Consider the following 27,400-nt stretch of genomic DNA (forward strand, 5'->3'; position numbering starts at 1 on the left):
AATATCTTTATGTTATAAGGTTTATATAAAAATATGTATTCTGAAAATATTTTAAAAGTGTTTCATGAATTTAATATAATATTCCGAAGAATTTCTATATATTCCTTATTCTCTTCTATTGATTTTTCCCTAATCTAATTAAATCATTATTTTATATAAATATTATAAATACCAATTAGTTTTTATAAGAATATCTATTATTTTTGAATACAAATTTTCATTTGAAATATATGAATCTTTCTCAGTAAATACCATATATAATCCTTCTGCTGCTTGAGTTCTAATCTAAAAGCATAACTTTAGATAATTAATAGAAAATAAACTCAATTTTACCACAGGATAAGAATGTTGCAATAATAATAAAAGTTCATATAAAGATTTTGATGCAACATCTGTAGATAGTTTTGAAATACCAGTATAACTTTAAAAGTCAGTATTTAATTTTATTTTAAAAAACTTACATTTTAATTGACAAGGATATTTTTTGAATGGATTTACTCTTATAGGAACTTTTTCGAATACAATCAAAAAAAAGTTTAAAACTATAATTATTTAAATAAAATATAAATAACAGTATTTAATTTACTCAAATTTTCCAACAAGATATTCAAATATTAGCGTTTCGAATAAGATATTGCAAAACTCCATAAAACATATCATAAAATGATTATTATTAACATTTGATATACAAAGTTTCAACAAACAATTTCCAATGTCTAATAATTTCAAAGAACCTTTATCATCTTCTTTAATCGGAAGTTTTGATAAATAAAATATTACGTGCTTTTCAATTTGTTTTACCTATTATGTTAAAAATATAGTGAATAAATCTTTAGAATTACCAATGATTCATTCCCTCTAATACTATTTATCAATCCTATTAAGATGTAATCTTGATATCTTTTAATACAAAGTAATTGAATAATATTTGGTATTATATCTTCAAGAACTTTCCAGTTATGAATTCTAAATATAATTAGTCACCTTTTTCAATACAATTATGATCCACTTTTTAAGAACATCTTCAATAAATTCAATAGATTCAGAAAGATATGATATTTTTTTATTCCGACATAAGGAAACAATATTTGTGAGCTGAACACCTGCTATCTCCCTTATACTATCAAGTTTTTCTACTGTTTGTTTTAATAAACTTCCAATAATAGAATGAAATATGGTATCCGTAAGAAAATAATCATTATAATTAAAAGCTATTTCTAAAATATGGAAAATAGAAATCATAGACTCTTTTCTAACCCATGATCCAACATCACCAGTAAGATTTGTAGAATAATCATTTAAACCGTTTAAAAACAATTGAATTAATTTGTCTAAATATAAATACCGAAAATCTAAGTATAATTTATTATAAAAAATAGATTTTTGACAACTTACCAAATAATGATAGTGATAAATATTTCTTTGATGAATGTAATATTTTTCCTAAAGTTTTAATTGAATTTTTTCTAAAAACAGTGTCCGATAAAGGTGTTATCTATAATTGTACAATTATTGAATATTTTTTTTAAAAAATCAACAACACTTACTTCTATTAAAACACTTATAAAACACTCCAACGTATCCTGATACTTTTCAAAGTATTCAATTTCTCCTAATGCACTAACTAATCCATTTACAAGCGTATCAGATTTATCAAAATTGGATTTTATATATAGAATAAAATTATTTAATTGAGGATGAATATCATTTTTTTTAGCGATAGAACTAATTGCACGGCTAGCTTGATATTGAATACTATCAACTTCTATATTCAAAGAATATTTTATGTAATCTATCCAGTCTGACAAATATATTTCTTTTGCATATTTTGTATTGGATATTTCTGCAATATATAGACAAATTGATTCACAAATATCGGGATAAGTATGAAGACTATTTTTTGGTAATTTCTCTTCACAAATTAATTCAAGTTCCTACGGTAGTTAAAATTTATAAAACATTTAAATATATAATATATATAATTATACTTGAACTATATCAAAAGAAAATTCTTGGAATTGTATTTTAGGAAGTATTTTTGCTAATACTCCAAGGATTCCATGTTGCATAATAATATCTTTTTTTTTAAAGTTCATTAACTATAAAATTTAAGTAAATAGTTAAAAAATATATAAAACTAACTAAAGTTGGAAGATTTTTTGAAATAATTGATGGTTTTATTTCTGTCATTTTTCCTAAAACACAAGCTGTTAAATTTCGTATTTCTTTATCATAATGAATAGACATTTTTTCAATTAAGTAAGAAACTATTAAATTTTGATATTCTTTATATCTAAAAATTATTAAAATTAAAAATTTAAAAAATAATCATATTACTTAAATAAATAGAAAGAAACATTAAGATATGAATTCTTTTTTGTACCTAATGCATAAAAATTCATTTCTTTAATAATTTCGATTCCATGAGGAAATATAGATTCACCGTATCTTCCAACGCCTTCTTGATATGCAGAACTTGCTGCTCGTCTAATATTCGTTTCTTTATCAAATAAAGCAACAGTTAATAAAGATTCTGCAAGAAAGGGAAATAAATGTGTTACATCCGTTATTGAATATCGACGAAATATAGACCATGATATATAACACGCCGCATCTCTTACATTGCTTCCTAAATATTGGGTCCCTCTTCTTTGTTCAAATATTAATGCCTACAAATATATTAATGATTTAAGTTAATATATTTTAATATAACTTTTAAAAGTATAGGTAAAATTTCTTTTAATCTATGAGGTAATAATAAACCTCTTTTACAAAATTCTGCAATTGCTATAGTTGTACCATGCCATATTATATCACTAGATGCTTCTATAGAATAAGACCCGTCTAAATTCCTAATTAATGAAATTACAGCAGATATTACTTCATTTGCGTGAGACTTTGACATATAAGAAATAATTCTACTTATCCCTTTAGCTGATGAGTATCTAACAATTGTAGAAGCATCTGAAATATTCTCAAGTAAGAAATATAAAGATTTTTCGACTGAAGAGTGTACAATTACTTCTTCAACAAATTCTGATGATTTTTCAATATCTGAATTTTTTATGGATAAATTTTCAACTAGAATTTTTTCCTCTATAGACAATAAATGAGTGTCAATTATTATGCATGTATTTAACCTGTTTTATGAATCCAAGATGCTTTATATGGTTTAAGAAAACACAAACATACTCTTTGTAATAACTTTGTTATCAAGTGTCTTATTTTATCATTAGAATGTTCATTTTGCATTATTAACTCAAGCAATGAAAACACATTATTTGCAATTGTAAGCAAAAAGGCTCTATCCTTAAATTTAAAAATATTACATAATGAAGATAATAATCCAATTTTCTATAAAACTGAGGAAAATATCTCATAACATAAAATATTTTTACCATAAAAATAGACGTAGTTTCTAATATCCATTTATTTCGTATCCATAATATAAATGAGGGCAAATGTGATTTATATGTATCATTTCTTGTAACCAGTCTTGAAACAAGAATAGATGCTGCATCACGTTCTTTTCCAGATACAGAGAGATACTGTTTAGATATAAATAACAAAGAATCAACAATAGTTATATTCTGAGACAAATTAGAATCAATTGCTGATAAATCAAATGGTGTCATAGATAATAATGATAACCATAGAAGAAAAATATATCTTGTAACCCATAATTCAGTATCATTTGGAGGTATATTTTGCAAATAATGAAGAACTGGTTCAAGTAAATGAAAATCGTTAAAGAAGAAATTTACTAGATTTTTAAAATAAATTGTTATAGTAAACGGATACTTACTAACAATTTTATAGCCTATAATCTTACAATAAGTGTATAATATGTAGCATAATTTATTCACAAATACAAAACTTTGTGTTGTATTATTTTTAATTTCTTTTATAATTATTTTAATAACAGGATAAATAAAATCTTCTAATTCTGGATCTAATAACTCAGGTTGCTCTTGAAATATTTCCAGCTTTTAAATACGTTAATAAGAGTGTAAATAATGTAAAGAAGTTGATACAGGATATACAAGTTTCTCAACATTTAAATTTATTTCTGAAAAGCTCGTCAAAAAATTTAAGAGTTTTTCTTTGAATTCTTTAATAATTTTAGGACCATTTTTAAGTACTTCAATGTCTGTATCATTGTTCGTGTCCATTTTAATATCCTATATAAGTAATATAATATTTACAAATTTATTAGTATTATAGAATGTTCACAGATAAAAAACTGTTTAACATACTTAAACTTTCAAAAAATGTTAAAGGATGATACTAATAAGGAAATCCTTTTATTTAATTTTAAAAAATCAAATGTTAAAAGATATTTGGTAGAATATTTTAAGACAGTGTTGGTAATATGTTATTTTCAGAATAAGACAATTACTCTATAAAGAAGACTGTAGTAATTCCTAAATTTTAATATTTAAGTTTTTTTATAATTTGCATATACTTATATATGTTAATTTAGAAAAAATAATTTAAAATGTTGAAAAATATAATTAAGAAATATTAAATTATAAATTGAAAATTGTAAAAAAATTGTAAAAAAACGAATTACTTGCTTTTAATGTTTTTATAACTTTATTTTTTTTAATTTTTTTTAGAAAAAAAATGAAATTGTCGGACAAAGTACTTTAAGATTGTGAATATTAAATGATAAAAATAACACTTTTTGAAGAGTTATTAGTTCTTTAGGAAATATAATAAATTTTTTATATTTAACTTAAACTTTTTTTAAAGAAAAAAACATTTTTCAAATGAATAAAAATAATAAGTATTTTAATTATTATATTTATTTCTATAAAATATATATATTATCTATGATTTTTTTCAAAAAGTTATTTTTAAAAAATGTTTTTATACAAAAATTAAAAATAATGTTTATAACAATTTAAAAATAAAAATTACGTTTTTTTTTTAATATTAACAATTATTAAAACATTTTAAATAGTAAAATTAATTTACTAAACAGTTGATTTTATATAGTTTCAAAAAAAATTGAAAGATATCAAATATTGAACTTAAAAATTTGAACTTTTTAAACGAATTTTTTAAATTAAAAAAAGAATATTTTATTAAAATAACAAAAATCTAAAAATATGCAAAATAATTAGTGTACGTTTACTATAATGTAATTATAATTTTCTATAAATCCTTAATTTTTATTTAGTAGATTAAAAATATTAGTTCAAGAAAAAATATTAAAAAACTAAATATTATTAATTAAAATCAATAAAAGAATAAATTTAAATAACATTCATAAAAATTCAGATACTAAATTTCTTTGGTAATAAAATATCTTCATGAATATTCAGAAGCAGAACTGTTAAAAAGTATGTATCATCATTATTTATGAAATAAAAATACAATATTACCTTGAAAATATAACATATAAAATACATCGTGATTAAACACTTAAAGATGTTAGCAAAAGTATTATATATTTTTATAATTCTTTTTAGAAAAATCAGATGGTAGTGCATGTATTTTTAATTCATATAGAATCATTGTTATTATTAAGCTTTCTTCATTTATTTATTTCTTCATAAATAACTTACCTTTAAATATTTACAAATATATTTTAAAAAAATCTAAAAGTAACCATACTATAATCTTTAAAAAAATCTATAGAAGTAAATAAATATTTATATACTAATAAAAGTATCCACATAAAATAACAGATTTATAATTTCTTGGTTTTAGTAAAATATAATATATTCAAACATATTTAAGTATATTTAAGATTATTAAAATGTTTTTTTTAAAAAAATAAATTTACGATTTATTTTATGAAATTTAACTTTCAAAACAAAAATCTTTTTATATATAAATATATAGAAATATTCTATTTTAATAATTAAAAAAAAATAATATTTTTTAAAATTTTTTAAATAATATTCGTTATTTGATTAAAATTATTTATCTAAATTAATACATAATTTCATATATTTCTCTAAATTAATTAAATACTCAAAATACATTTATTATATCTTTTTAATATTTCTGAAATGATTTTTTAAAAGCATTCTTAATTGTATAAATATTTTAATTTGAATATACAAACTATCGTCTCGACAACATATAAAATTAATCTTATCAGCCGCAAAAAACATTCAAAATAATTTCAATAACCAACGGAGGATACACTTAAAGTACTTTTAGTCCTCTATGAGTGCATTATATGATTCTTTCAAAGAATCGATCTCTGGAAATCATGCAGCATTTTTAATCATCAATGAATTATCTATGATTGTTTCGGTTATTCGAAAAAACATTCGAGATGTAACATCTGGATCATCAATTATTCTTGGGGTAGTTTTTGGAAGTGCCTATGATGAGAATATGGATGTAAATGGTCCTCAAAACGGGAAAAAAGGTGACTCTAAATCAGTGGTATGTTTTTTTAATATATTTTTAATTATTTAATGAATTTTTCTATCATTTATTCTACAAAGAACACTATATATGCTGAATTTTAGATATATATTATTATTTTATAACGAAAAGCTAATATAAATAAAGGAAAATATACTTTTACACAAGTTTTCACAGTTAAAATCTAAGTTAGTCCACTGTACAGGTAATATAGTAATAGAAAGAATATTTAGTAATTTGATAGTGACGTTTTTTAGATATATCTTCACTTGATACATTAGTGATTTTGAATCCATTTATATATATTATTGAATCTCCATTAATAGCAGCACCAATTAAATCACTTGCGTTTAATTCTTTAATAAAATTTTTTTCCTACAGAATTATTAATCCAGATTCCTTACAATTTTCTTTAGCAATTAAACAACTTTTATCAGCTGTTACATGTTGTAAATTTGAGACACATGATTCATTACAAGATGAAACTGTCTTGCTTAGAATATTTAAACTAATAGAAGAAATAACAATTGGAATTGGGGAAAAAGTCATTTGTGACTCGAGTATTTGTGAAATTATCCAAATATGTTTAAATATATGCTGTCGATTACGTTTAAGCAAGATTCTTAGAAAAAGTGTTGAAATTACAATGCTATCCATAGTCCAAAGTGTTTTTCGAAGGTAAGAATCTCTATTTTTATTTATTTTTTCTAAAAACATTTACAGATTAAAAGAGATAAGCCCTGAAAATGAAGAATTATCCAATGAAACGACTAATGGTCAAACTTTTTTTTTAAAAAACGAAGAATTCTACTCTAATAATAAAAGTACTGATACATTACTATTAAAAAAAAATGATGATCATAAAAATTTCTCAGATAATGAAGATACTAAAGATTCAGAAGATAATAAACAAATTGATCAAGGTTAAACTATTTATTTATATATTTGTCATTGTTTATATTTATTTAGAAATTTTTCCTTATGGAATTTTGTCAATTAAAGAAATTTTTTATACTTTGATATTATTATTAGATCCACATAATAAGCATAATACAGATATTATGCGTATCATAGCATTACGAATGATTAATGCTGCTATTGAAGTTTCAGGACTAGTAATAGGATATCATTTTAATTTGCGCCATTTAGTTACTGATAAGTTGTGCCGATATTTATTTCAGCTTGTTCAGTTTGATAATTTTTCTATTATATTCCATTCTTTGAAAGTAATTTCGTTACTTTTACATGTTATGAAACCTTTTCTTAAATTTCAACAAGAGGTTTTTCTTAGATATGCTATTTCTTATGTTTATATACATAATGATGCCCTTAAATACTCTTCAATTGATTCTATATTCTATGAAGGGATTTTGGATTTACCGAAATTTAGGTATTTTATATCTGGAAAGGATATTTCTACTTCAACAAAAGAAAAAAGTAATTCGGGAACAGGAGAAGGATCTAAGGAAATAAATGTAAAAGAAGTTATTATGGAATGCATTTTTGGCTTAGTTCAAACACCTAGTTTTATGGTTGATTTGTTTGTAAATTATGACTGCGAAATAAATATGTGTAATTTATGTGAAGACATTGTTTATTTTTTTAGTCGTGTAGGTCTATATTAGAATTCCAAAAATACTTAACGCTTTTAGAATATATTTTCGGATTCCATAATTTGGTCAACAACAAATATACCATTGTTATCATTAGAAGCAATATTATTACAAGTACAATATATATCAGAAAGGTTAAATATAGAAGAAGTACTTAGATTCTTTAGTTTATGCACTATCTTTAAAACTTTTTAGAATAAAGAGTCATTTACTCATAAGTTTTTATCTCCTAAACTTCTTTTGGAAAAAAAAGACAAAAAAACAATAATAATTCAAGGATCAGTAAAATTTAATGAAAAACCAAGAGAAGGGATAAAATATTTACAAAATAATGGAATTTTGGATAAAGATGCTACTCCAGAATCAGTTGCATCATTTTTAAAAAATACAAATTATGTTAACAAAAAATTATTGGGTATATATCTTTCAAAACAGGAAAATACACATATTTTGGATTGTTTTGTTAATACATTTGATTTTCATGGAGTATTTAAAATATTAATATATTTATATTATATTAAATTAGTTTTTAGAAACGTATTGAAGAGGCCCTTCGTGAACTTTTAACTTTCTTTAGATTACCTGGGGAATCGCAGCAAATAGAAAGAATACTAGAAAAATTTGCAAATAAATACTATGAAACTAATTCTAGTAATATATATATATATATATATTATTTTTAACGACAAATATAGTTGAAATAGAAACAGCAGATGCTGCATTTGTTTTGGCATATTCAATAACAATGTTAAATGTCGATTTACATAATACTCAAGTTAAGGTATAGCTTATTTATACATATATATATTATTAAGTTTTATTTTTAGAAACGGATGACTATTGAAGAATATACAAAAAATATGAGAAATCTTAATAATAATAAAGATTTCAATCCTGAATACCTAGTAATAAGTAATAATTAAACGATCTTTTTCTAAATAAATATAGAAAGCAATATATGAAGCTATTCGTACGAATGAAATAATTGCTCCTGATGAGCATAATAGCCAATTAGGTTTTGAATATACATGGAGGAAACTTACAAAATTATCTGTTAATGACGAATTTCGGATATATAATACGAATATTTATGATCAATATATCTTTAAAGCAATTTGGAAACCTATCATTGGTTCTCTTTCCTATGCTTTTATTTCAACAACAGGTGATATTTTTTATCGTGTAATTAATGGGTTGAATCAATGTACCAACATTGCTTCACAATATAAAATGAGTGAAGTTATTGACTATATGATATTATGCCTTGTGAAAATAATCCTTATTGATGATAATGAATTGAAAAATACAAGCACTACTTTTTTAATAAATGTAGATGGCAAAGATGTCTATATAAATCCTTTTTCGATTAAATTCGGTGAAAATACTAAAACTCAACTTGCGACTATTGTTTTATTTAAAATATGTATTGGCAATGAATCAATAATCGTAGAAGGATGGAAAGAAGTATTATTATTATTATTATTATTATTATTAATTTTCTTAAGATATTTAAACTCCTCTTTATACTTTTTGTTAATCATCTTCTTTCACCATCTTTTACTCAGATACAGAATTATATTTCTATTCCTCCTATTTCTATCAATTCTAAAGTTAAAAATAGTAAAAAAATAGATGAAAACAAATCTACTGGATTATTGTCAGCATTATCATCATATCTTTCAGGTTATGGAACTAATGATGGATTTTTTATGTCTGAAATTGAAATTGAACATGCGATTTGCGCAGCTAATTGTATTAAGACATCACAAATAGATGTTTTTTATGAAAATATAATGTTTTTACTTTTTTTCAAGGTTAATTAACTAATAATTTTAGGTTACTTGATTTAGATTCTGTAAAGCCTTTGTTAGATTTTTTATTACAACCATTTTCTCAGGATATATTTGTAATATTGAAATTAAAAAATTCGTCCCAGGATAGTTTAAAAAGTAATTATTCAATAAATAATGACAATAATTATTTGAAGTATGACGAAATTATTTTACTAAGGATGGAAATAGCTACATGCTTCGTTTTACATAATATTACTTATTTGAAAGAATTTTCTAAAAAAGTGTCACAATGTCTTTTAAATTTTATTAATAATTCTGAAAAAATTTCTCATATAATGACAGAAAGATTTATAATATATTTATTACGTATAGCTAAAGAAGATATTGATAAGGCTGAAAATCAGCTAGATATATGTTCTATATTTCATTCAATTGCATCATTAACGGATAGTTTTATAATTAAGCATGGATTTTCTATTTCTAATGGAATATTGGAAATCATTAAATTGCCCGTGGATCAATCATATATCAATTCTTCAGATTTATTTAAACTTATTTCATTGGTCCAAGAAAATGAGTCAGTTATTCCTATTTCTTTCGAAATAATTCAACATTTATTATCTCAGAAACTTTTAAAAGAAAATTTTCACTTAATTATTTTTTTATTAAATCGAATTATCAATTATACTTCAGTAATTAAAAAAAATGAGCACGAAAGAATTAGGTCGTCTCCTAATGAGTTATTTACGTATGAAAATTTATTTATTTCTGCAATATTAATTTATTTTAGATCAAATTATTTTATAGATTACGCAATTCGGTCAATTACTCTTCTTTATCAACTTCATTTAAAAGCACCTTCATTTTTTTCTGATTCCAAATTAGAATTTAATGAAGGTATCTTTTGTTAATTTTTTAAATATATTTTGATTTTTTTAGTGTGGAGAATGTTTTGGGCACCTATTTTTGATATATTTCAAGAACAATGTACAAATATCTTTTTTGAAATACGACAACAGGCTTTTACATGTCTCCAAAAATCTTTTTTATCTTCCCACCTTTCTAATAATGAAGATTTACAATGGACTTTAATATTTAAAGAGGTTTTATTTCCATTAATATTTCGTCTTTTAAAACCTGAAATCTATCAACTTGATCTTCAAGGAATGGCACAAGCACGGATACAAGCAGTAACTCTTTTATGCAAAGTTTATCTTAATTATTTAGTTAAATTATCAAAATATGATGGGATGCTTGATTTGTGGACTAGTTTGTTGGATGTTATTGATAGATTGATTAATAGTGGACAGCCAGATCATCTTGTAAATCTACTTTAATTTTTCAATTTTTATTAATATTATATAGACAGAAGCTATTCTTGAATCTCTTAAAAATGTTTTATTGGTTATGAATACATCAGGTTATTTAGTGCCACCATTAGATTCCGACTTAATACTTTCTAAAAATTCGGATGATAATCAGTTCCGTTATATATTATGGAAGGAAACGTGGATCCGTATTGATCGCTTTTTACCAAATCTTAAAGAAGAATTATTTCCTGCATCAGTTCATTCTAATTAATGGCATTTTTATAAAAATTAGATGGAAATTGTTTTTATAAATAATATTTAGGATTTTTGGAGCATTAAAAATGTTTTATATTTATATTTATTAAAGGATAAAAAACTTCATTTTTTATATTTTTTGATCATATTTTACAAACATGATTTTTTTAAGAGATTAGAAATATAATATTCAAATATTTATTGATATATAATATTAATAGTGCTATTATCCCTGAAATCCGGACTGGTGTAACGGTTAACATCTGTCGCTTTCACCGACAAGCTCGGGGTTCGATTCCCCGGTCCGGAACATTCTGAAATTTACATTTTAAAATCTTGGTTTTATTTGTTAGATTTTATATTTTATACTTATTTATAAATTTTAGTCTTCTAAATATTAGATTGTAAAGATTTTTCATGATATGGTTATTTTCATTATTTTATTTAATATAAAATAATTTATTATTCATGTATAAAAATCGTTAAGGATTACAAATAATGCATTAATCAATTTTGGCTTTATAGAGAATATAAAATTACTTATAATTATATGTTTTATAATTATCTTTTAAATTTTTAATTATTTAATTATTCGAGAATTTTACATATACTATTATTAGATATTTTAATATATTATTTTTATGTTTTTATATAATTCTAATTATAGCTAAGTATTTAAATTTTTTAGTTTTATTATGAGAATATTTATAAAAAAACACTATCTTTTGGAATTTAGGTTTTTAATTTTGTTCATGTAATTAATTTATTTGAAAATTTAAAGTCTAAAAATTTTAACTTCAAGAAATATATTAATATATAAACATTTTTATTTTAAAAGTTTTTTTTTTTTGAAAATATAAATATTTTATATTGTTTAAAATATTTTTTTTATGTAATTATTTTATAATTTTTAAAAATTAATATTAAATAATATAAACTTTAGTCTTTATAAATTAGTTAAAAAATAACTAAAAAAGTATTAATTTCGTATTTATCAAAATTTGAAACTGAATTATTTGTACATTTTTATCTCAATAAATTTAATTATTTACATAATATATTTTATTTATGAATTAATCAAATAATAGTTATTTTAAGATCTGTCATTAGTCAATATTAAAAATATAACCTTCAAAACTTAAATTAAAAAAACATCTATCCATTACATTTTTTATCACAAATTAAGATAAATTAGCAATTCAAATTTAGAAAATTTAAACTTGTATAATTCTAGAATTCATACATCTAAATATTATATTTTTCAAATACTAAAATTTTGAATTTATTCATATTTTCAAAAACCTAATGTTCTATAATTTATATTTAATATAAAGATATAGAATAGAATATTTAAATTTTTACAAGTTATCTTTTCAAGATTCATCAAACATTTTTTATAAAAAATAGAAATATAAACATATAATATAATTATGATTCTCCATAATAAATTTCTTAATTTCAGTATATATCATGTAGTAGATGTAGATAATGAATCTAAAAAATCAATCTCTGCGTTAGGATGTATCACATAAACTTTTTTAGCAGTTTTTTCCTGTTCATTTTCTATAGTTTCATCATATAATTCCATAATATAATGATCCTATGTATTATTTAACATTTAAAAGAATAAAAAAAATTGTTAATACTTTAACTAATTTCTTTAAAACTTTCTTTACCAAACTATTTTCAGCAACCAAAGCGTCTTCTGTTAAAATTTCATTTTCTTTTTGTTCTAAATACCATTGAATCAAATCTTCTTCTTCTACTCCTTCCGTATCCTTTAACTCTTCTTCTTTTAGTCGTTTAATAACCATATTTAAAATAGAAACATATTTATCATATGTAATTTTAGTTTTTTCTTTCTTGGGAGGAAGATTTAAATCAGGCATTGTTATATCATTCGTACTCGTTCCAGACGGGTATTTTGTGTCATCATCTAAACCTACATCATCTCTTTCAATATATATTATACTTTGTCGTAAAAGATTATATGCTTCAGTTACAAACTCAGGAGTTATATCTTCTAGACAATTTGCTCTTGCAATGGCTTCACTAAGTCGTATTAAGCTTTCTAGTTGGCGCACAGTAATACGATATGAATTTTTCCCCATGCCTTGTGCATCATCAATTCTAAGTTCTTTATATCTTTTAACAAGCTCTATCTGAGCTTCTGGAGTCAACTTTGGTTTAAACGTTCGTGCATATCGAATATATCTTTGCAATTGCTCAGTGGAAAACTCAGGTTTTATAGCTTTATCTCGTAATCTATGTGTTTCGACAATATGTCGGGCTAAATTAAAATCTATTGCCTCATTACACTCGTCAAGAATAACAAAAAATAAATCGAATCTCGACATAATAGGAGGTGACATTTGAATATTGGCACGAAGCGTTGCTTTGCGATTATAACGACCACCCACAGGATTTGCAGCTGCTAAAATAGACGTACGTGCATTCAAAGTAACATGAATCCCTGCTTTAGCAATAGAAATTGTTTGTTGCTCCATGGCTTCATGAATAGCAACTTGATCAGAAATATCCATTTTATCGAATTCATCAATTGCACAAATACCATCATCAGCAAGCATCAATGCACCTGCCTCTATCGTAAATTCACCTGTTTCTTCGTCTTTTACAACAGCTGCTGTTAATCCAGCAGCAGATGATGCTTTTCCTGAGGTATAAACCGTGCGAGGGAAAAATCCACAAACATATCTAACTAGTATTATAAAATCTTCATAGCTTAAGAAAAAAAATTACCTTAAAAATTGAGATTTTGATGTAGAAGGATCCCCTACAATACATATATTAATATCTCCTCTCAAATTAATACCTTCTGGCGTAACTTTATGCACGCCTCCCATAAGCTGCAAAAGAATACCCTTTTTAATGATTTCATGGCCATAAATCGCAGGTGCTATGCTATTAACCAATCTAGAATATATACGATCCGTATGAACCATTTTTTTTAACTCATCAATCTCTGTCTGTGAAAGAGAATTCAAAAATGCATTCTGTTCTTTTTCCTGACCATTATCACCACGTACATCTAGATATGTACCATCCCGTTGATCAATTGACTGTGCCATGCAAGCAAGAAATGCAAGACGGTATGTCAAATCTCTCACTCCCAGAGCCTTAAGGCCTGTTACACCCTCAATAGCAAACCCATCACGAACTCTACCCGATCCTCTTGTATTACGCATCGCTTCTGGACGTATACCAGGAAGACCCAATTGAGATATATCAGGAATAACAATTAAAGACCCTGTAAAAAGACATTTGTCTCCTGCTTTAACTCTTTCAACTATTTCCCCACGTAGAATAACATCCAGACTAACATCTATACTTAACTATGCAAATTTCTGTATCTTTATACACTTACGTCCGAGGCATACTGCCTGTTGGTATTTCCGAGTTATTTTCTTGAATTCTGACTTTTTGCCAATCTACAAAGCTTGATTGAGAAATATTTAGCCTCCAACTCTTTTGATTCCTGCAAATTTCATTTGGACATTGTGATGGCTGCAAAAACTTATCAAAAAACAAAAAAATACTTCTTGGTCCTCTTTTACCTCTGTATACCGAAAAACTTGCTCTACTTCTGTCACCACTGCACGACATGCCTCACAAACAAATGTTGCACGGCTTAGTTCAGGTCTTACTTCACTTGTCCGCGTCACTGTACCCGAAACACTGCTAAGTTTGCCAATACGGTCCGCGCGGAGATCCCTGATTTTTGAAACAAGTGGAAACCCATAAAATGCCAAATGAAACGTCTTATCTGTAGAAACTTTTGACTTATTTGTTGTTTGAGAAATAGTCGAGCGATAATAAGCTGGCTCATAGCGCTCTACAAGACGATGCAGCCCGCGCATCAGAAAAGGAAAAAACCTGCCACAAACCATTAACCCTGTATTACTAAACATTATTCCAACGCCAATTAACTGTCAGCAGACCATTCCATACATTAAAAATACTAACATTGTTAAAATTCCAATATAGCGGTCAGCACTGGTTAATAAAATACAATAAACCATTAATAAAGCGCTGTAAACTCCTATCATGCTTTTAAGCCTTACAAGACCCTATATCTCAAATCCCGTCTGCTGCTTCTACTGATGCACTGTATATACAATATACACTGTATATATTGTATATACTGCATATATACAACACATACTATACATATACAATGTATACAGTGTATACATTGTATTATATGTGGATATGCTATACATGTAGTGCATATATACCGCATATATAACGCATATACAACGCATATACAGCGCATACAGCGTGCATATACTCTCTGTTTTAACATACCGATAATACTGGTCCACAAGTGCCTCTGCTAACGCACTATTTTCAAATCCAAGAATATGCATATAGTCCACATATAGCGTCGTCACCTCATATAGACGCATTCCGTGGATCTGCTCAATATAATACCGATGTCCTTTATTTTCTGTGTCTCCATCTATTGTCTCAATATAGCTATCTCTGTAAGCCCTTATTCTGCTGCTTATATGTATACTTTTCAATGAAGCTTTCAAAACTCTCCCGGACTTTTTCACCTGTTATATCAATAACCTTTGGTATTGCTGTCTGTGGCCGTCGTGGCAAATGATTTGTTATATCAGCTTCTGATTGCTGTGTGTCAAGTGTTGCCTGTGCAAGCTGGCTTGACAGATCATATCCCTGTATACCGTCTGTCATATTTACATTTTATGTATTATGCCGCTATATAGTGTATTATTATGTTCTTATTATGTATATATTAAAGATTCTATATGTATATTCATTAGACCTGTGCATGTGCCAATAAGCTCATATATACGCTGTTTAAGCCTGTATGTATATTTTTTAAGCTTATATATACGCTGATTAAATCTGTAGACCTATATATGCAGCAATTAAACCTATATATGGGTAATTAAGGCTATATATACTAGTTGAAGCGTTATATGCAGTAATTAAGCCTATGTGTGCAGCTGTTAATACGGTGTGTGCAGTTTGAAAACACCTGTGTGCACCGTAACATATACTCTTACACATATATACGGTGCAGTACATATAAGTGTGTATCAAAAACAGCAGTATTATACATGCATATTGGTATATTAGTACAAATTAGATGCTCTGTATATGTTATATACATTAGTATGCATCACATATGTACGGTGGATACATTATATATGCTGCAAATGTATGTGTGGTACAACATACAGTATATGCACAATATATAACATACAACACATAGCACAGCATATAGCATAATGCACTGTGCATATATTGTGCACTGTGCACATACAATGCATACACTTGCATAGTACACTATATGCACTGTATACACTATATATGCCATATCTGAATTGTATATACGCTATACAGAGCATATACACACTATATACACACTCATGCAATGTATGCAGTGCAAACGGTTTATATCCGTCCCACACCTGCACCCATCACTCTGCTGTGCAGAAACCGTATACAGAGTGCATACATGCTTTATGTGCTGTATACGCTATATACGCTGTATATACAGAGCATATCTGTACTGTATGCGCAGTATATACGTTTTGCACTCTGCTATATACCGTATGCACGTTGCATACATTATACATACACTTATACACCTTATGCGCCCTATACGCCTTATAACCGCGCTATTTCCCTATATACACACTGTACATATATATACTATATATACAATACACGTTATATACACATATACACGGCAACATGGCCTATCTAGGGCATGTGTGGTATATATTATACATGCACAGTATGTATATAGTGTGCACGTTATATCTACTCTGAGTGCTATATAGGCTGTATATACACTCTATACGCCGCCCCCTCTCCCATGCACTGTATACACTATATACACTATATACACTATATACAGTATACATACACGCATCTACGCAGGCATATACAGTACACTGGTGTGCTGCTGGTAACTATGGTTACATGGTAGCTATAGTTACCCGTCCACTGCCCAACCTCATGAAACTGAAGTATACTACAATACAACTACACTGCACTTATACTGCGTACTAAACAGCAATCTGTTGCTGTATACACCTTTCCATATGACCCATTTACATATTATACATTGCCACGATATATTTCATACTATACACTGTACATACTAGTAGCCTTTTAACCTTCACTGCCATCTCCCGCCCAAACGCCCTCATGGTCTAGCTGGTTATGATACGGGTCTCATACACTGCGGGCCCACCTGCAGCCATCCCGGGGTCGTGAGTTCGAGCCTCACTGAGGGCACTTTTTTTCTATGAACTCTAGATTGCCCTCTCAGCAAGCGCTGAGTGCTCTTGAGGCGCTTGAAGACGCTTTGCGGTGCCAGATCTGCAAAGATCTTATGACTGCGCCAGTTATTACTGGCTGCAGCCATACATTTTGCTCACTATGTATCCGACGGGTCCTCGTAGACGATGGACGATGCCCGGTATGTCGGCATACAGAGGATGAGCAGCGGTTGCGTAAAAATACAGCAGTTGAGGATGCAATTGAGGCGTATATACGTGGAAGGTGTGTTATGAGTGCCTGTGGCTCTGCTGACTGTGCAGACCTGCTTTTGACAGCGTCTGCTCTGTGCAGACGGGTTTCTGCTGTCCCCGTGTCGAGTGTCCCGTGTGTGGACGGGCTGTCGACGAGGCAGACGCACAGGTACACGTCAATGCCTGCCTGGCAGGCAGTGTCCCGCGGCCTGCCAAGCTGCCACGTGTTAATTACGCCCTTTGGACGGAAACACGGCTGCGTGCAGAGCTGCGGGCACTTGGCCTGCGGACAGCCGGCGACAAAGCAATGCTTCAGCGGCGACATGCAGAATGGATCAATTTATGGAACGCAAATACTGATGCAAAACACCCGTTAACCCGTACGGATCTTATACGACGTCTCGAGCGTTGGGAGCGCACTGCACGTACTCTGCAGCCAAGTATTCGCGAGGTTGCACGTGACTCGTGGCTGCGGACACACCGCGACGCGTTCGCGCAGCTCGCGTCGAGTGCGCGTCAATCTATTAAGGATACATGTGTGTCCTCAAGTAGCGACTGCAAGCACACAGAGAGAGAGACGGAACAAAGCACAGAAAACACAAAGACAGAGCCAAACATATAGTGCAAAAGCAGCAGTTACCAATGTGCTTATACTATACGTATTGTATGTATATAGGTATAGTTATACTCACTTGTGTTTATGTCTATATTTATGCTATGAGATATGCTTGAGGTGTGGGGTTAGCTTGCTTTAATGGAGGCCAAGTACAGTTTTGTAACCAAGGTAACAGTTGCTAGGCAACAGTGCCTGGGCGAAACAGTGGTACAATGAGTGCAGTGCAGTAATGCAGTATATACAATGTGTATATGTATGTATATACACGCAGAAGAGTGCATTGACGTGCTTTTGTGTATACAGTGTGTATACAGTGTGTATAGTGTATGTATAGTGTGTATCGATAAAGGTGGGCAGGGCAATCTATAGCGACGATAGAGCAATAGTATACAGCAGAAATCTATGGTAATAATATACAACAAAATTATGAAGCAGCTAAGCACAGATTGAAACAAGGTTAATGAAAGGCCAAACTGAGGTTCAAAGGCCCAATGAATGCCTGCAGAGCTAAGAGAGTCCTTGACAGGGTTAAAAACATGATTAAAAGAGGGTTAAGAAAAAATATATGTGAGACAAGTAGGATTGCTTAATAATTACTCAATTACCTTGATAGGTTTTCTGGAAGGAGAGCAGGAGACAGAGGGATCGATAGAGGACGGAGGGAGATGATCGATCTGAGAAAGAAGAGAAGAAACGGCATCAGAGGCCGTGTCTTTGATATTGGAGCTATCAAAGGCACGGAGAAGAGCCTCGAACTCCTGTTCGATCTGTGCATCAGAGATCTCGGAGAGATCGACCTCGCCAAGAACTTTTCCTATATCTTTAAGCTCACAAGAAAGCATTCTGGCTCTCTCAATGACGACATTGACATTTTCGAAGCCGCCAATGTTCTTGAGAAAGACATCGAGAACATCGGACCCAGATTTCATTGAATTAAGGACATCGAGATTGAAAGCAGCCTCGTCGATTTTGGAAAGCATTTCTTTGATCTGTTCAAGGGCTTGGAGCCTTTTTTCCAAGGTGGATTCAGAAGATTTTCTGGAACGAAGGTGGAAGAGGGCCAAAGCCTTGTTTTTAGTTTTGACGGCAGCCTTGACGGTCTCGTCTAGCTTAGAAACGTTATCGGTGAGCATGGTGACAAGGAGTTGGAGCTGGTTGCGGACGGTTTTGAGATTTGAAACCAGTATATCGGTTTGATTGACATCATCAGCGACAGGTTTAGTTTTACTCTTTAATTTAATGACCTATGAGAGGTTAAGAGAGGTGACAAGAGAAAGAAAAGGACTTGGCCGTTTGAACAGGTGCAAATTTCCTTTTTGTAAGCTGAAAGATAATAAACAATAATTTGAATGTCTAGTTTAGAAAGGGTGCGAGAAGGAAGTATTTTATCGGAAAAACAGGAAAGAAGTTCGTCGAAAGTATAAATATGGTCACTGTACATTGTTCTATCTTGAACTAAAGCAAGAAAGGCATTAGAAGCACACTCAACGTGCTGCATGATCACACAGACAGTGTTGAAACGGTGGTTTTTGCGGCCCAAGATGCCGATTCCTCGCAAAGTCCAGGTGATCATGCCAGACAAAAACGAAACAAGATAAGCGTAAATAGGCTTTTTCTTCTTCAAAAAACAATCCAGACGCACCCAGTCACCACTAGACAATGCCTCCTCCTGTTCAATTAGTTAGCCAAGTGCTTATTTTGGTCTTAAAAAACAAAAAACCATTGTTTCTACTATGCCTAAAGGAGTGCCATATTTTGCTGTATAAAGCGAAGCAAAAAGCTTGTTATCACAGTAAATAACAAGATAATCGTCTCTCCAAGTGATTCTACCGGCCCAAACAGCCTCCTGAAGTGCATATTTCCATGCACAAACATTTGCTTTGTATCCATCAGGATTTGATTCTTTTAAGACAGAAAAGTCGGAATAAAGTGATGGAAGACGAGATACTGTAAATTCACAACGGTTAAGGATAAATTCTATTAAAAGACATCCTTTTTCAAATGGTTTTTGTTCTGTTTTCTGATTTTGAGATAATTCCTCTGCCATATCAATTGTTGATAATGATCGATGAAGTGGAAAGTAAATTGTGCTAAACAAACAAGCAAAAAAACATATTAAAAAAAATACATAAAAATAGCTATAAATATAAGTAAATCTAGTGTTAATAGTTTTTGTTTGAATACCTGAAAATGTATGAAAAAATAGACAACATTGTTAAGAAAACAAAATGCAAAGAAATAAACGATTTTAAGTATGTGCCGCCTGCAGCAAGGTATCCATGAATGCCTTTATTCCAGGCCACTGTGTATTTTGATATACTATCATTGCGTCCTCGAGTGATTGCTGAGCAAGATATTTTTTTCCAATACGTAGCCAGGCTTCGGCAGCGAGTACCTTCCAGAAAGCGGCTTTTTTGTAACGAGAACCATATTTAAGGGCTCCATGTGTTTCTACTGACGCAAAATATGTTGCAATCCGTTCTGTCAAGAGTGTACCGACGACATTTCCAACAATACCAGATTCAAGAATCTTTATAAGCCACCTAGCAGCGTCATTTTTTGCTTTATTAGATCGCAAAGCCATGAGTTCTGAAGCAAATATAATACAACGTAAGGCAAAAAAAGGTGAAGAGCATTGTGAAAGATATGAGTATAGAGAAGTATCCAACATAGAATCAATCGTTTCAATTTTAATTTTTGTTGAATGCATAGGAAGTAAGAGTAAACAAAATGTCGACATTTCATGTGCACCTGCATAGTATTTCCACGCATTATCGTCAAAAAAGTCTTTCTTAAGAAGTTCATAAATAGATTGTGCGAATTTCCAATCATGAAGCATAAAAGCATAGTCAGCAAGCTTTCTTAATTGTGCTTCAGGAGAAGATGGGGGATAGGACGACGTAGTAATATCGTAATTACCATTCTGATGTAAAGATGCTGTGTTACGAGCTATTCCTGCACCAAAATAACGTTTAGAGATATTAAAAAATCTTCCAGAGAATCCTTTACGAGGAACAACAAGCTACATAGAGTTAATATAAATTTACGTCTAATTTACGAATTTACTTGCTCATTCCAAATATCAACTGAGCATTTCATGACAGGAAGGATGCTTCGAGAAATTAATTCTTTTACAAATGCACGAATAGAAGACATGTCTTCGTTCGACAAACCATGATATTGATTAGAAAAGTTAATATAATCACGAAATAAATATTGAGTATCTTCAGGTATATTAAAAGGCATATTCCAAAAACTTTTTTGTTCCAAAATTTGCATATATTGTGGTTCTTTCAATACTTTCTCTACTGAAGACAATTTAATAAGATAAGCATGTGCTCCAAAAGTCCGTTGAATAGTTTGAAAAACCTGTAATGACCTAAAAAATGAGAAAAAGTTTCTAAAACATAAAAGTATACTTTTCAAAATCATGAGCATCGTCATGTATAAAAAGATATATCTGTAAATAACTAAGATCAATGTACGATGGAAGAGACATATGCGATCGTTGTTCTAAAAGCAACTCAAGTGCCTTAAGTGGTGCTGGACTATAAGATGAGACTGCAAAAATACAGGCAACAGGATGACTAAAAGATTCATGTGCAGAAGGAGGAAGAAAGGTCAACAACCGGAAATAAAGATCAAAAGCAGATGATAAATCAAGAGACGAGTCTCTAAGTGATGTTTTTAGTGGAACATCTCCCCAAAAAGCGGCTTTTTTCGACTTTAAATCACTTTCAAGTGTCTTTTTCAACTCAAGATCCTCCAATGATATATTCGGTGAAGACGTCTCTTCAGCAAGGATATCTAATTGTGCTAAGCATTCAGTAAAGTTTTCATCTAATACTAAGCCTTTAATCAATTCTTCCAGTCTTTCTCACCTTTATTTAGAAGTCCTGATGAATCAGATGCCTTAAACAATATTTTATCTTCTAATTTCTTGACTGATGCATCTATTGAAATATCTTTTTTAATCTCTACATCTAATGGCTTCAAACTTGCAACTGTTTCTACTAAATCTCCTTTTACTGTATCAGATCCATGGAAAGACTCTTCTCCTTTATTTTGCATATTTTGCTCTAAAAAATTCATATGATAAGCAATACACTCCTCTATCCACCCAAGCTGGCCTTCAAAAGAACTTGCCGGTCTTTCCAGAGGCATAAAACGGATACCCATCAATGAATTCTCAACCAATTCATCTGATTCATCTTCTCCAAACAATGATAGCATCTCTGTCAGACATTTATATCCTTTTGCTATCGCAACTCCATCTGCATCTTCTGAAGAAAGGACTGCAATATGTGGCAAAAAACTACGTAAAAACAAATGTGCAACGCTTGATGATGCAAAATGTGGCTTTTCTTGCTCAGATTTCTCATAAAAACACTGAATTTGCCCACTTAAACTGTCTCTTTTTTTCATCACAAATTTTAAAGTTGTGATCTCGACGATGACGTTGCCATAGGGATTGTTGGTAAGGCAACATGTTGTCATGGCAAGCTTAGCAAGGCGCAGTGCTAAAGACATGATTTATATATGAAATTATATGAAATAGGAGTATAAAAGTTTTTGTATATTTGTGCTTTTAAAGTAGTGCCGGTTAATGGGATAATTCTAGTTATTTGTAAATGGACAACTTTTGTTGTATCAAAGACCTCTTAAAGATCCAGCTACTTAGTTATCAGCAACACTTGGAAGCTTATTGCTCTTAGAAATCTTAGTATGGGCAGACTGCATCAGTAAGATTGTAACCATGGAAACAGTTAAAATATTCTAACCTCATCTCAACGTCGATATTAATGAATGTATTTATATTCTCTGAGGTGGGCTCTTTTGCAAAGAAAAAAAGCCTTTGACAGTGTAAAAATATATGAAAAATATTTAAGATTCATTTCCAAAAAAAACGGTGTCAAAATGTGCAACCAATCGCCCAAAACAGGCGTTTCTTTAGATGATTTTTCAGAGGAAATAATTCTTAATAAAAACGAAAATTCTATTAAAAGCCTACTTCTTCAGGTAGCGGAAGAGTGCAAACGCTTGGGAAAACCTGTAACACTCAGATTTGCGGGAGGATGGGTACGGGATAAGGTTTTTTTAGCATTTTGGGGGATAAACAAAGAAGCTTATGTTTTTTAGCTTCTTGGAATAGAAAGCCATGATCTTGATGTTGTTGTTGATACTATGTCAGGATATGACTTTGCTATGCACTTAAGTGCTTATCTTCGCAAGGATATGGGCTCTTTGACAAAATTTCCTCATATTGCAAAAATTGAACGTAATCCTGAAAAATCAAAGCATTTGGAAACAGCAACGACTCGTATCATGGATTTTGGAATAGATTTTGTTAATTTGAGGTCTGAAAAGTACTCTTCTGACAGCCGTATTCCTATTATAGTAAGCACTATATAATAGAATAAAAAAAGAATTAACAATATGCATAAGGAATTTGGGACTCCTGAAGAGGATGCGTTGAGAAGAGATTGTACAATAAACGCATTATTTTATAATTTGCATACATCTCAAATTGAGGATTTTACAAAACGAGGCCTTAAGGATATAAAATTAAAAAAAATAGTTACTCCTCTGAAGCCTTATTCTACATTCGAAGATGACCCATTAAGAATTTTGCGATGTATTAGATTTGCTAGTCGTTTTGGGTTTAAAATTGATTCAGAAGTAAAGCTTGCTATGATGCATCCAGAAATTAAAGTAAAAAATTATATATTTAACTTTTTTATGTTTTTAACTAATGCTAGAAATCATTATTAATAAAAATAAGTAAAGAGCGTATAGGTGTAGAATTAGAAAAAATGCTGAAAGGTTTGATTTTCTATAGTTATAATTTATTGTTGAAAAAATATAGGTCCAGACCCATATAGCTCTCTTATTTTAATCCATGAGCTTGGACTATATGAAAATATATTTGCAACAGAAATTCTTGGAAAACCGAAAAATAATATGAAAATGATTTTACCAGTACTTGAACTTGTGAAGTGGATAATGTATGATCAATCAAAAGACAAATTAACGAATACAATAAATAATAATTCAAAAAATGAATTAGAAAATGAATCACAAAATAAATTAAATCAAAATTTAAATATAACGTATTTATCAAAATATTCTCTAACTGAAATTTTAAAACACATTCAGACTCATCCTTTTAAAGCATATATGAGTCTTTTAGGAGAAACAAAAAATAATATAATTCCATGGCTTCTATGCATTCTTATACCCTGGAAAAATCAAACTATTAAAATTAAGAAAGTAGATACTCAATGTTCAGCTATCATAGTTCGAGATGCACTAAAAATGAGCAACATAATTACTCATGTTGTTGAAGATAGTTTTACTTATTTTCAGGATGCACAAAAAATATCACATGAATGTATGAACGGAAATGTAAATAGATTATCTTTAGGTATTAATTTTGTTTAAAAAATTCTATCTTATTTTAATTCACTTAGGACTTTTCATTCGTCTTGTGAAAAAAAATTGGCCATTTGCTATTTTCCTTGGACTAATAGACGATATAATAACTCTATATTTATCAAATATAGATACATTAATGTCCAATCAAAATGAAATAGAAATTATGTCAATTATTAATACTTTAGTTAGTAAAAAACAATCTATTTTCTTTAGATATAAAAATCTTCTTGATCAGATCCATCAAGAAAATTTACAGAACGTATACTCTATACAACCTCTTATAAATGTATTATTCTTTATATTTTTTTATATCAATTAACACATATAGGGACACGTTCTTTCAGAAACATTAGGATTAAAAGGTCCACAAATAGGTATTGCAATTGAACAAATCATTCGATGGCAATTAGAAAACCCAAAAGGTACAAAAGAGCAATGTCTTAAACAAATTACTTTATAATAAAATTTTCATTAATTACTTTTAATTATATCATAAACTTTGTTTTTTACAGTTCTTGTAAATTATTAGCATTTGGTCGAGATAAAAGATTATTCGTAATCTGATAAGTAGTTTTCCAAATTATAAATTTTGTAATAATAAAAATAATGTTAAATCAAGAGAAAATAGATTCTTTTCAATGAAAACATTGCTTTATGAATTTTTTTTTTAAATATGGACCTAAAATCTGAAGAAAATGACTTAGTAAAGTCTATAGAATCAATTATTATATTAGAAGAAATTGACTGCACAAAATTAGCAGAAAAAATGCCGAAAGATGAAGATTTATTAGAAAAGGTACTTCTTTTTATGCATATAATTGTGTATCTTTTTTTTTAAAAAATAATATATAAGTAGAAAATTCATAAAATGGAACATATTCTTTGTATTTTAAAAAAAAGTTGTCTTAAGGACGAAGAATCTCATAATAAAGATAAAGTGATAAACATAATGATGTTATTATGTAAATTGATGCGACCATTAGAAGAAGAAATACAATATGACGCCTTAGGTAAATAATATTTGGAAAACAATATGATCTGAATTAATTCATATAGAAAATGTATCTAAAGAACTCAGAAAGACACGCAATTATTTTATAAATATTTGTCTACAATGTGTAGAAATTTTAATGTCATTTTTTACTTTTTTAGCAACAAATTCTCAGATTAATGACAAAATAACTCAAGTATTAGCAACATATCAAATTAAAACAGATCCTTGGACATCAGAAGATAACTATATTATTTCTTCACGAATACTAGAGACTTGGAAAAGCAATTTAATCACCAAAGAAGTTCTTATACGGATTTTAATGGATGGTATTCGCCCATATTTCTCATTTCATAAAAATAAATATTCTTTTGCTCGTTATAAAAAACCAGAAAGTGAAAAAACTATATACACAAGATATGAAAATATATATTCAGCGTTGGAAGACTCTAAAATAGAACCTTGGAAAACAGAAAAAGTAGAATGTGCATCTATTCTTGAATGGACACTTTCAGTGTGTCAGGTAAAAAATTAAAAAAAAAAAATATACTTATTGAATTTAAATATAGAAAGAAATAATTGAAAATAACTTTTTCCTTATAATTCCACCTCTAGTAATACTTTTAGAAGATGCAAATCCTAATTTTAAACTTAAAAGTACACGTTGTCTTCACCATTTGTTATCAAAATGTGATAATGTATTTGTTGAAAAGACAGGGATTGGAAATCTTTTTTGGGAACAACTTATTCAATGTCTTTCATATCATCCACCTTCAATTCATGTCACTATTTCTATTCCTTTATTAAAAACATCACTGAATAATCTTATAATGCTTGCACTTTTAATACAACCAGAGTCAAAAAGTCAAAGAGTGAAACTTTACGATAAAATTATTTATGCTGGCGTGTTCAATGGTATGCTTTATTCAGGAGAACAGCCTGATATGGTTATATTATTTATGGAATATACGAGAAAACTCGTAAATATGATGGGAATCTATGCAACGAAACATATTAAGGTGATAAAATTTCTTTTCTATTATTTTTAACTTTTGAAAAGATGTTAATCCCTCTTGTTTCCTCTGTTTTAGAAAATTCTTTTCAACTGAATCATCTTCAACAACTTGTTGAAGCATCAAAGGCATTAAAAACAATAATATGCGTTTGTTGGCCAAGAATAGGTCCTTATCATCCAACAATCTTAAAAGGTATATGTTTCTGTTGGCTAAATATACAATCACAAAAAGGTAGTCTTATAGATGAAATAAAAAAAGAATTAAATTACTGTATAAAAGCATTGAAAAAGATAATGGGAACTGAATTAGATAAAGATTTTCAAGCACTGATGAATGCTGATCCTAACATGATTTCTTTTTTCAAAGACATATAACAAAAATACAAAAGCTCTTAACAAAATATCAAAATAATCATATTTTAATATTTTAAGTAAGCTACAATTCTTAT

At 28.8% G+C, this 27,400-nt stretch overlaps 10 protein-coding genes and 2 non-coding genes across 12 annotated transcripts; 8 read left to right on the top strand and 4 right to left on the bottom strand.

Annotated features, from left to right (window-relative positions):
- Positions 1–62: 62 nt before the first annotated feature.
- On the bottom strand, positions 63–4,172 carry T551_00388 (uncharacterized protein; the record flags this gene model as incomplete). The annotated part of the gene is made up of 16 exons (XM_018372655.1): positions 63–129; positions 173–285; positions 334–421; positions 462–542; positions 587–801; positions 843–966; positions 1,010–1,352; positions 1,396–1,495; positions 1,548–1,934; positions 1,989–2,099; positions 2,143–2,293; positions 2,338–2,669; positions 2,714–3,096; positions 3,141–3,354; positions 3,399–3,986; positions 4,035–4,172. 16 exons carry the CDS (start codon positions 4,170–4,172, stop codon positions 63–65), a joined length of 3,435 nt encoding a protein of 1,144 aa, XP_018230989.1.
- Positions 4,173–6,183: 2,011 nt separating this feature from the next.
- Positions 6,184–11,377, top strand: T551_00389 (uncharacterized protein; the record flags this gene model as incomplete). Its single annotated transcript, XM_018372656.1, has 16 exons — positions 6,184–6,408; positions 6,538–6,595; positions 6,648–7,068; positions 7,114–7,313; positions 7,360–8,000; positions 8,043–8,153; positions 8,199–8,489; positions 8,537–8,654; positions 8,699–8,784; positions 8,831–8,908; positions 8,952–9,467; positions 9,509–9,798; positions 9,840–10,544; positions 10,587–10,693; positions 10,736–11,118; positions 11,162–11,377. 16 exons carry the CDS (start codon positions 6,184–6,186, stop codon positions 11,375–11,377), a joined length of 4,446 nt encoding a protein of 1,481 aa, XP_018230990.1.
- A 222-nt stretch (positions 11,378–11,599) lies between these two features.
- T551_05002 lies at positions 11,600–11,671 on the top strand. Its single transcript has one exon. It is a non-coding gene; the product is annotated as a tRNA-Glu (tRNA).
- Positions 11,672–12,829: 1,158 nt separating this feature from the next.
- T551_00390 (MCM DNA helicase complex subunit MCM6) lies at positions 12,830–16,080 on the bottom strand (the record flags this gene model as incomplete). Its single annotated transcript, XM_018372657.1, has 7 exons — positions 12,830–12,961; positions 13,008–14,076; positions 14,122–14,697; positions 14,747–14,886; positions 14,937–15,308; positions 15,684–15,858; positions 15,899–16,080. The coding sequence occupies 7 exons, from the start codon at positions 16,078–16,080 to the stop codon at positions 12,830–12,832; spliced, it is 2,646 nt and encodes an 881-aa protein (XP_018230991.1).
- Positions 16,081–16,098: 18 nt separating this feature from the next.
- On the top strand, positions 16,099–16,381 carry T551_00391 (uncharacterized protein; the record flags this gene model as incomplete). The annotated part of the gene is given in 5 exon segments (XM_018372658.1): positions 16,099–16,134; positions 16,148–16,156; positions 16,170–16,214; positions 16,233–16,293; positions 16,317–16,381. The coding sequence occupies 5 exon segments, from the start codon at positions 16,099–16,101 to the stop codon at positions 16,379–16,381; spliced, it is 216 nt and encodes a 71-aa protein (XP_018230992.1).
- A 1,181-nt stretch (positions 16,382–17,562) lies between these two features.
- T551_05003 lies at positions 17,563–17,658 on the top strand. The gene has a single exon. It is a non-coding gene; the product is annotated as a tRNA-Met (tRNA).
- A 10-nt stretch (positions 17,659–17,668) lies between these two features.
- Positions 17,669–18,516, top strand: T551_00392 (DNA repair protein rad18; the record flags this gene model as incomplete). The annotated part of the gene is made up of 2 exons (XM_018372659.1): positions 17,669–17,925; positions 17,964–18,516. The coding sequence occupies 2 exons, from the start codon at positions 17,669–17,671 to the stop codon at positions 18,514–18,516; spliced, it is 810 nt and encodes a 269-aa protein (XP_018230993.1).
- Positions 18,517–19,103: 587 nt separating this feature from the next.
- T551_00393 (uncharacterized protein) lies at positions 19,104–20,557 on the bottom strand (the record flags this gene model as incomplete). The annotated part of the gene is made up of 3 exons (XM_018372660.1): positions 19,104–19,754; positions 19,796–20,179; positions 20,231–20,557. The coding sequence occupies 3 exons, from the start codon at positions 20,555–20,557 to the stop codon at positions 19,104–19,106; spliced, it is 1,362 nt and encodes a 453-aa protein (XP_018230994.1).
- A 201-nt stretch (positions 20,558–20,758) lies between these two features.
- T551_00394 (uncharacterized protein) lies at positions 20,759–22,935 on the bottom strand (the record flags this gene model as incomplete). Its single annotated transcript, XM_018372661.1, has 4 exons — positions 20,759–21,532; positions 21,577–21,889; positions 21,930–22,356; positions 22,392–22,935. 4 exons carry the CDS (start codon positions 22,933–22,935, stop codon positions 20,759–20,761), a joined length of 2,058 nt encoding a protein of 685 aa, XP_018230995.1.
- A 492-nt stretch (positions 22,936–23,427) lies between these two features.
- On the top strand, positions 23,428–25,405 carry T551_00395 (uncharacterized protein; the record flags this gene model as incomplete). Its single annotated transcript, XM_018372662.1, has 7 exons — positions 23,428–23,601; positions 23,650–23,907; positions 23,956–24,222; positions 24,270–24,333; positions 24,377–24,934; positions 24,981–25,231; positions 25,274–25,405. 7 exons carry the CDS (start codon positions 23,428–23,430, stop codon positions 25,403–25,405), a joined length of 1,704 nt encoding a protein of 567 aa, XP_018230996.1.
- A 213-nt stretch (positions 25,406–25,618) lies between these two features.
- Positions 25,619–25,963, top strand: T551_00396 (uncharacterized protein; the record flags this gene model as incomplete). Its single annotated transcript, XM_018372663.1, has 2 exons — positions 25,619–25,741; positions 25,802–25,963. The coding sequence occupies 2 exons, from the start codon at positions 25,619–25,621 to the stop codon at positions 25,961–25,963; spliced, it is 285 nt and encodes a 94-aa protein (XP_018230997.1).
- Positions 25,964–26,037: 74 nt separating this feature from the next.
- On the top strand, positions 26,038–27,337 carry T551_00397 (uncharacterized protein). The gene is made up of 3 exons (XM_018372664.1): positions 26,038–26,459; positions 26,506–26,955; positions 26,997–27,337. Exons 1-3 carry the CDS (start codon positions 26,076–26,078, stop codon positions 27,324–27,326), a joined length of 1,164 nt encoding a protein of 387 aa, XP_018230998.1. The 5' UTR covers positions 26,038–26,075; the 3' UTR covers positions 27,327–27,337.
- The last annotated feature ends 63 nt before the right edge of the window (positions 27,338–27,400 follow it).

The sequence above is a fragment of the Pneumocystis jirovecii genome (genome assembly GCF_001477535.1).
Source record: "Pneumocystis jirovecii RU7 chromosome Unknown supercont1.2, whole genome shotgun sequence".
Classification (NCBI taxonomy): Eukaryota; Fungi; Ascomycota; class Pneumocystomycetes; order Pneumocystales; family Pneumocystaceae; genus Pneumocystis; species Pneumocystis jirovecii.

What these genes read in the sequence shown, in the direction of transcription:
- T551_00397 (XM_018372664.1), top strand. Translation starts at nt 26,076, where the DNA reads ATGTCATTTTTTACTTTTTTAGCAACAAATTCTCAGATTAATGACAAA. An exon ending in GGACACTTTCAGTGTGTCAG is followed by an intron (nt 26,460 to 26,505) that starts GTAAAAAATTAA and finishes ATTTAAATATAG; the next exon opens with AAAGAAATAATTGAAAATAA. An exon ending in ATGCAACGAAACATATTAAG is followed by an intron (nt 26,956 to 26,996) that starts GTGATAAAATTT and finishes ACTTTTGAAAAG; the next exon opens with ATGTTAATCCCTCTTGTTTC.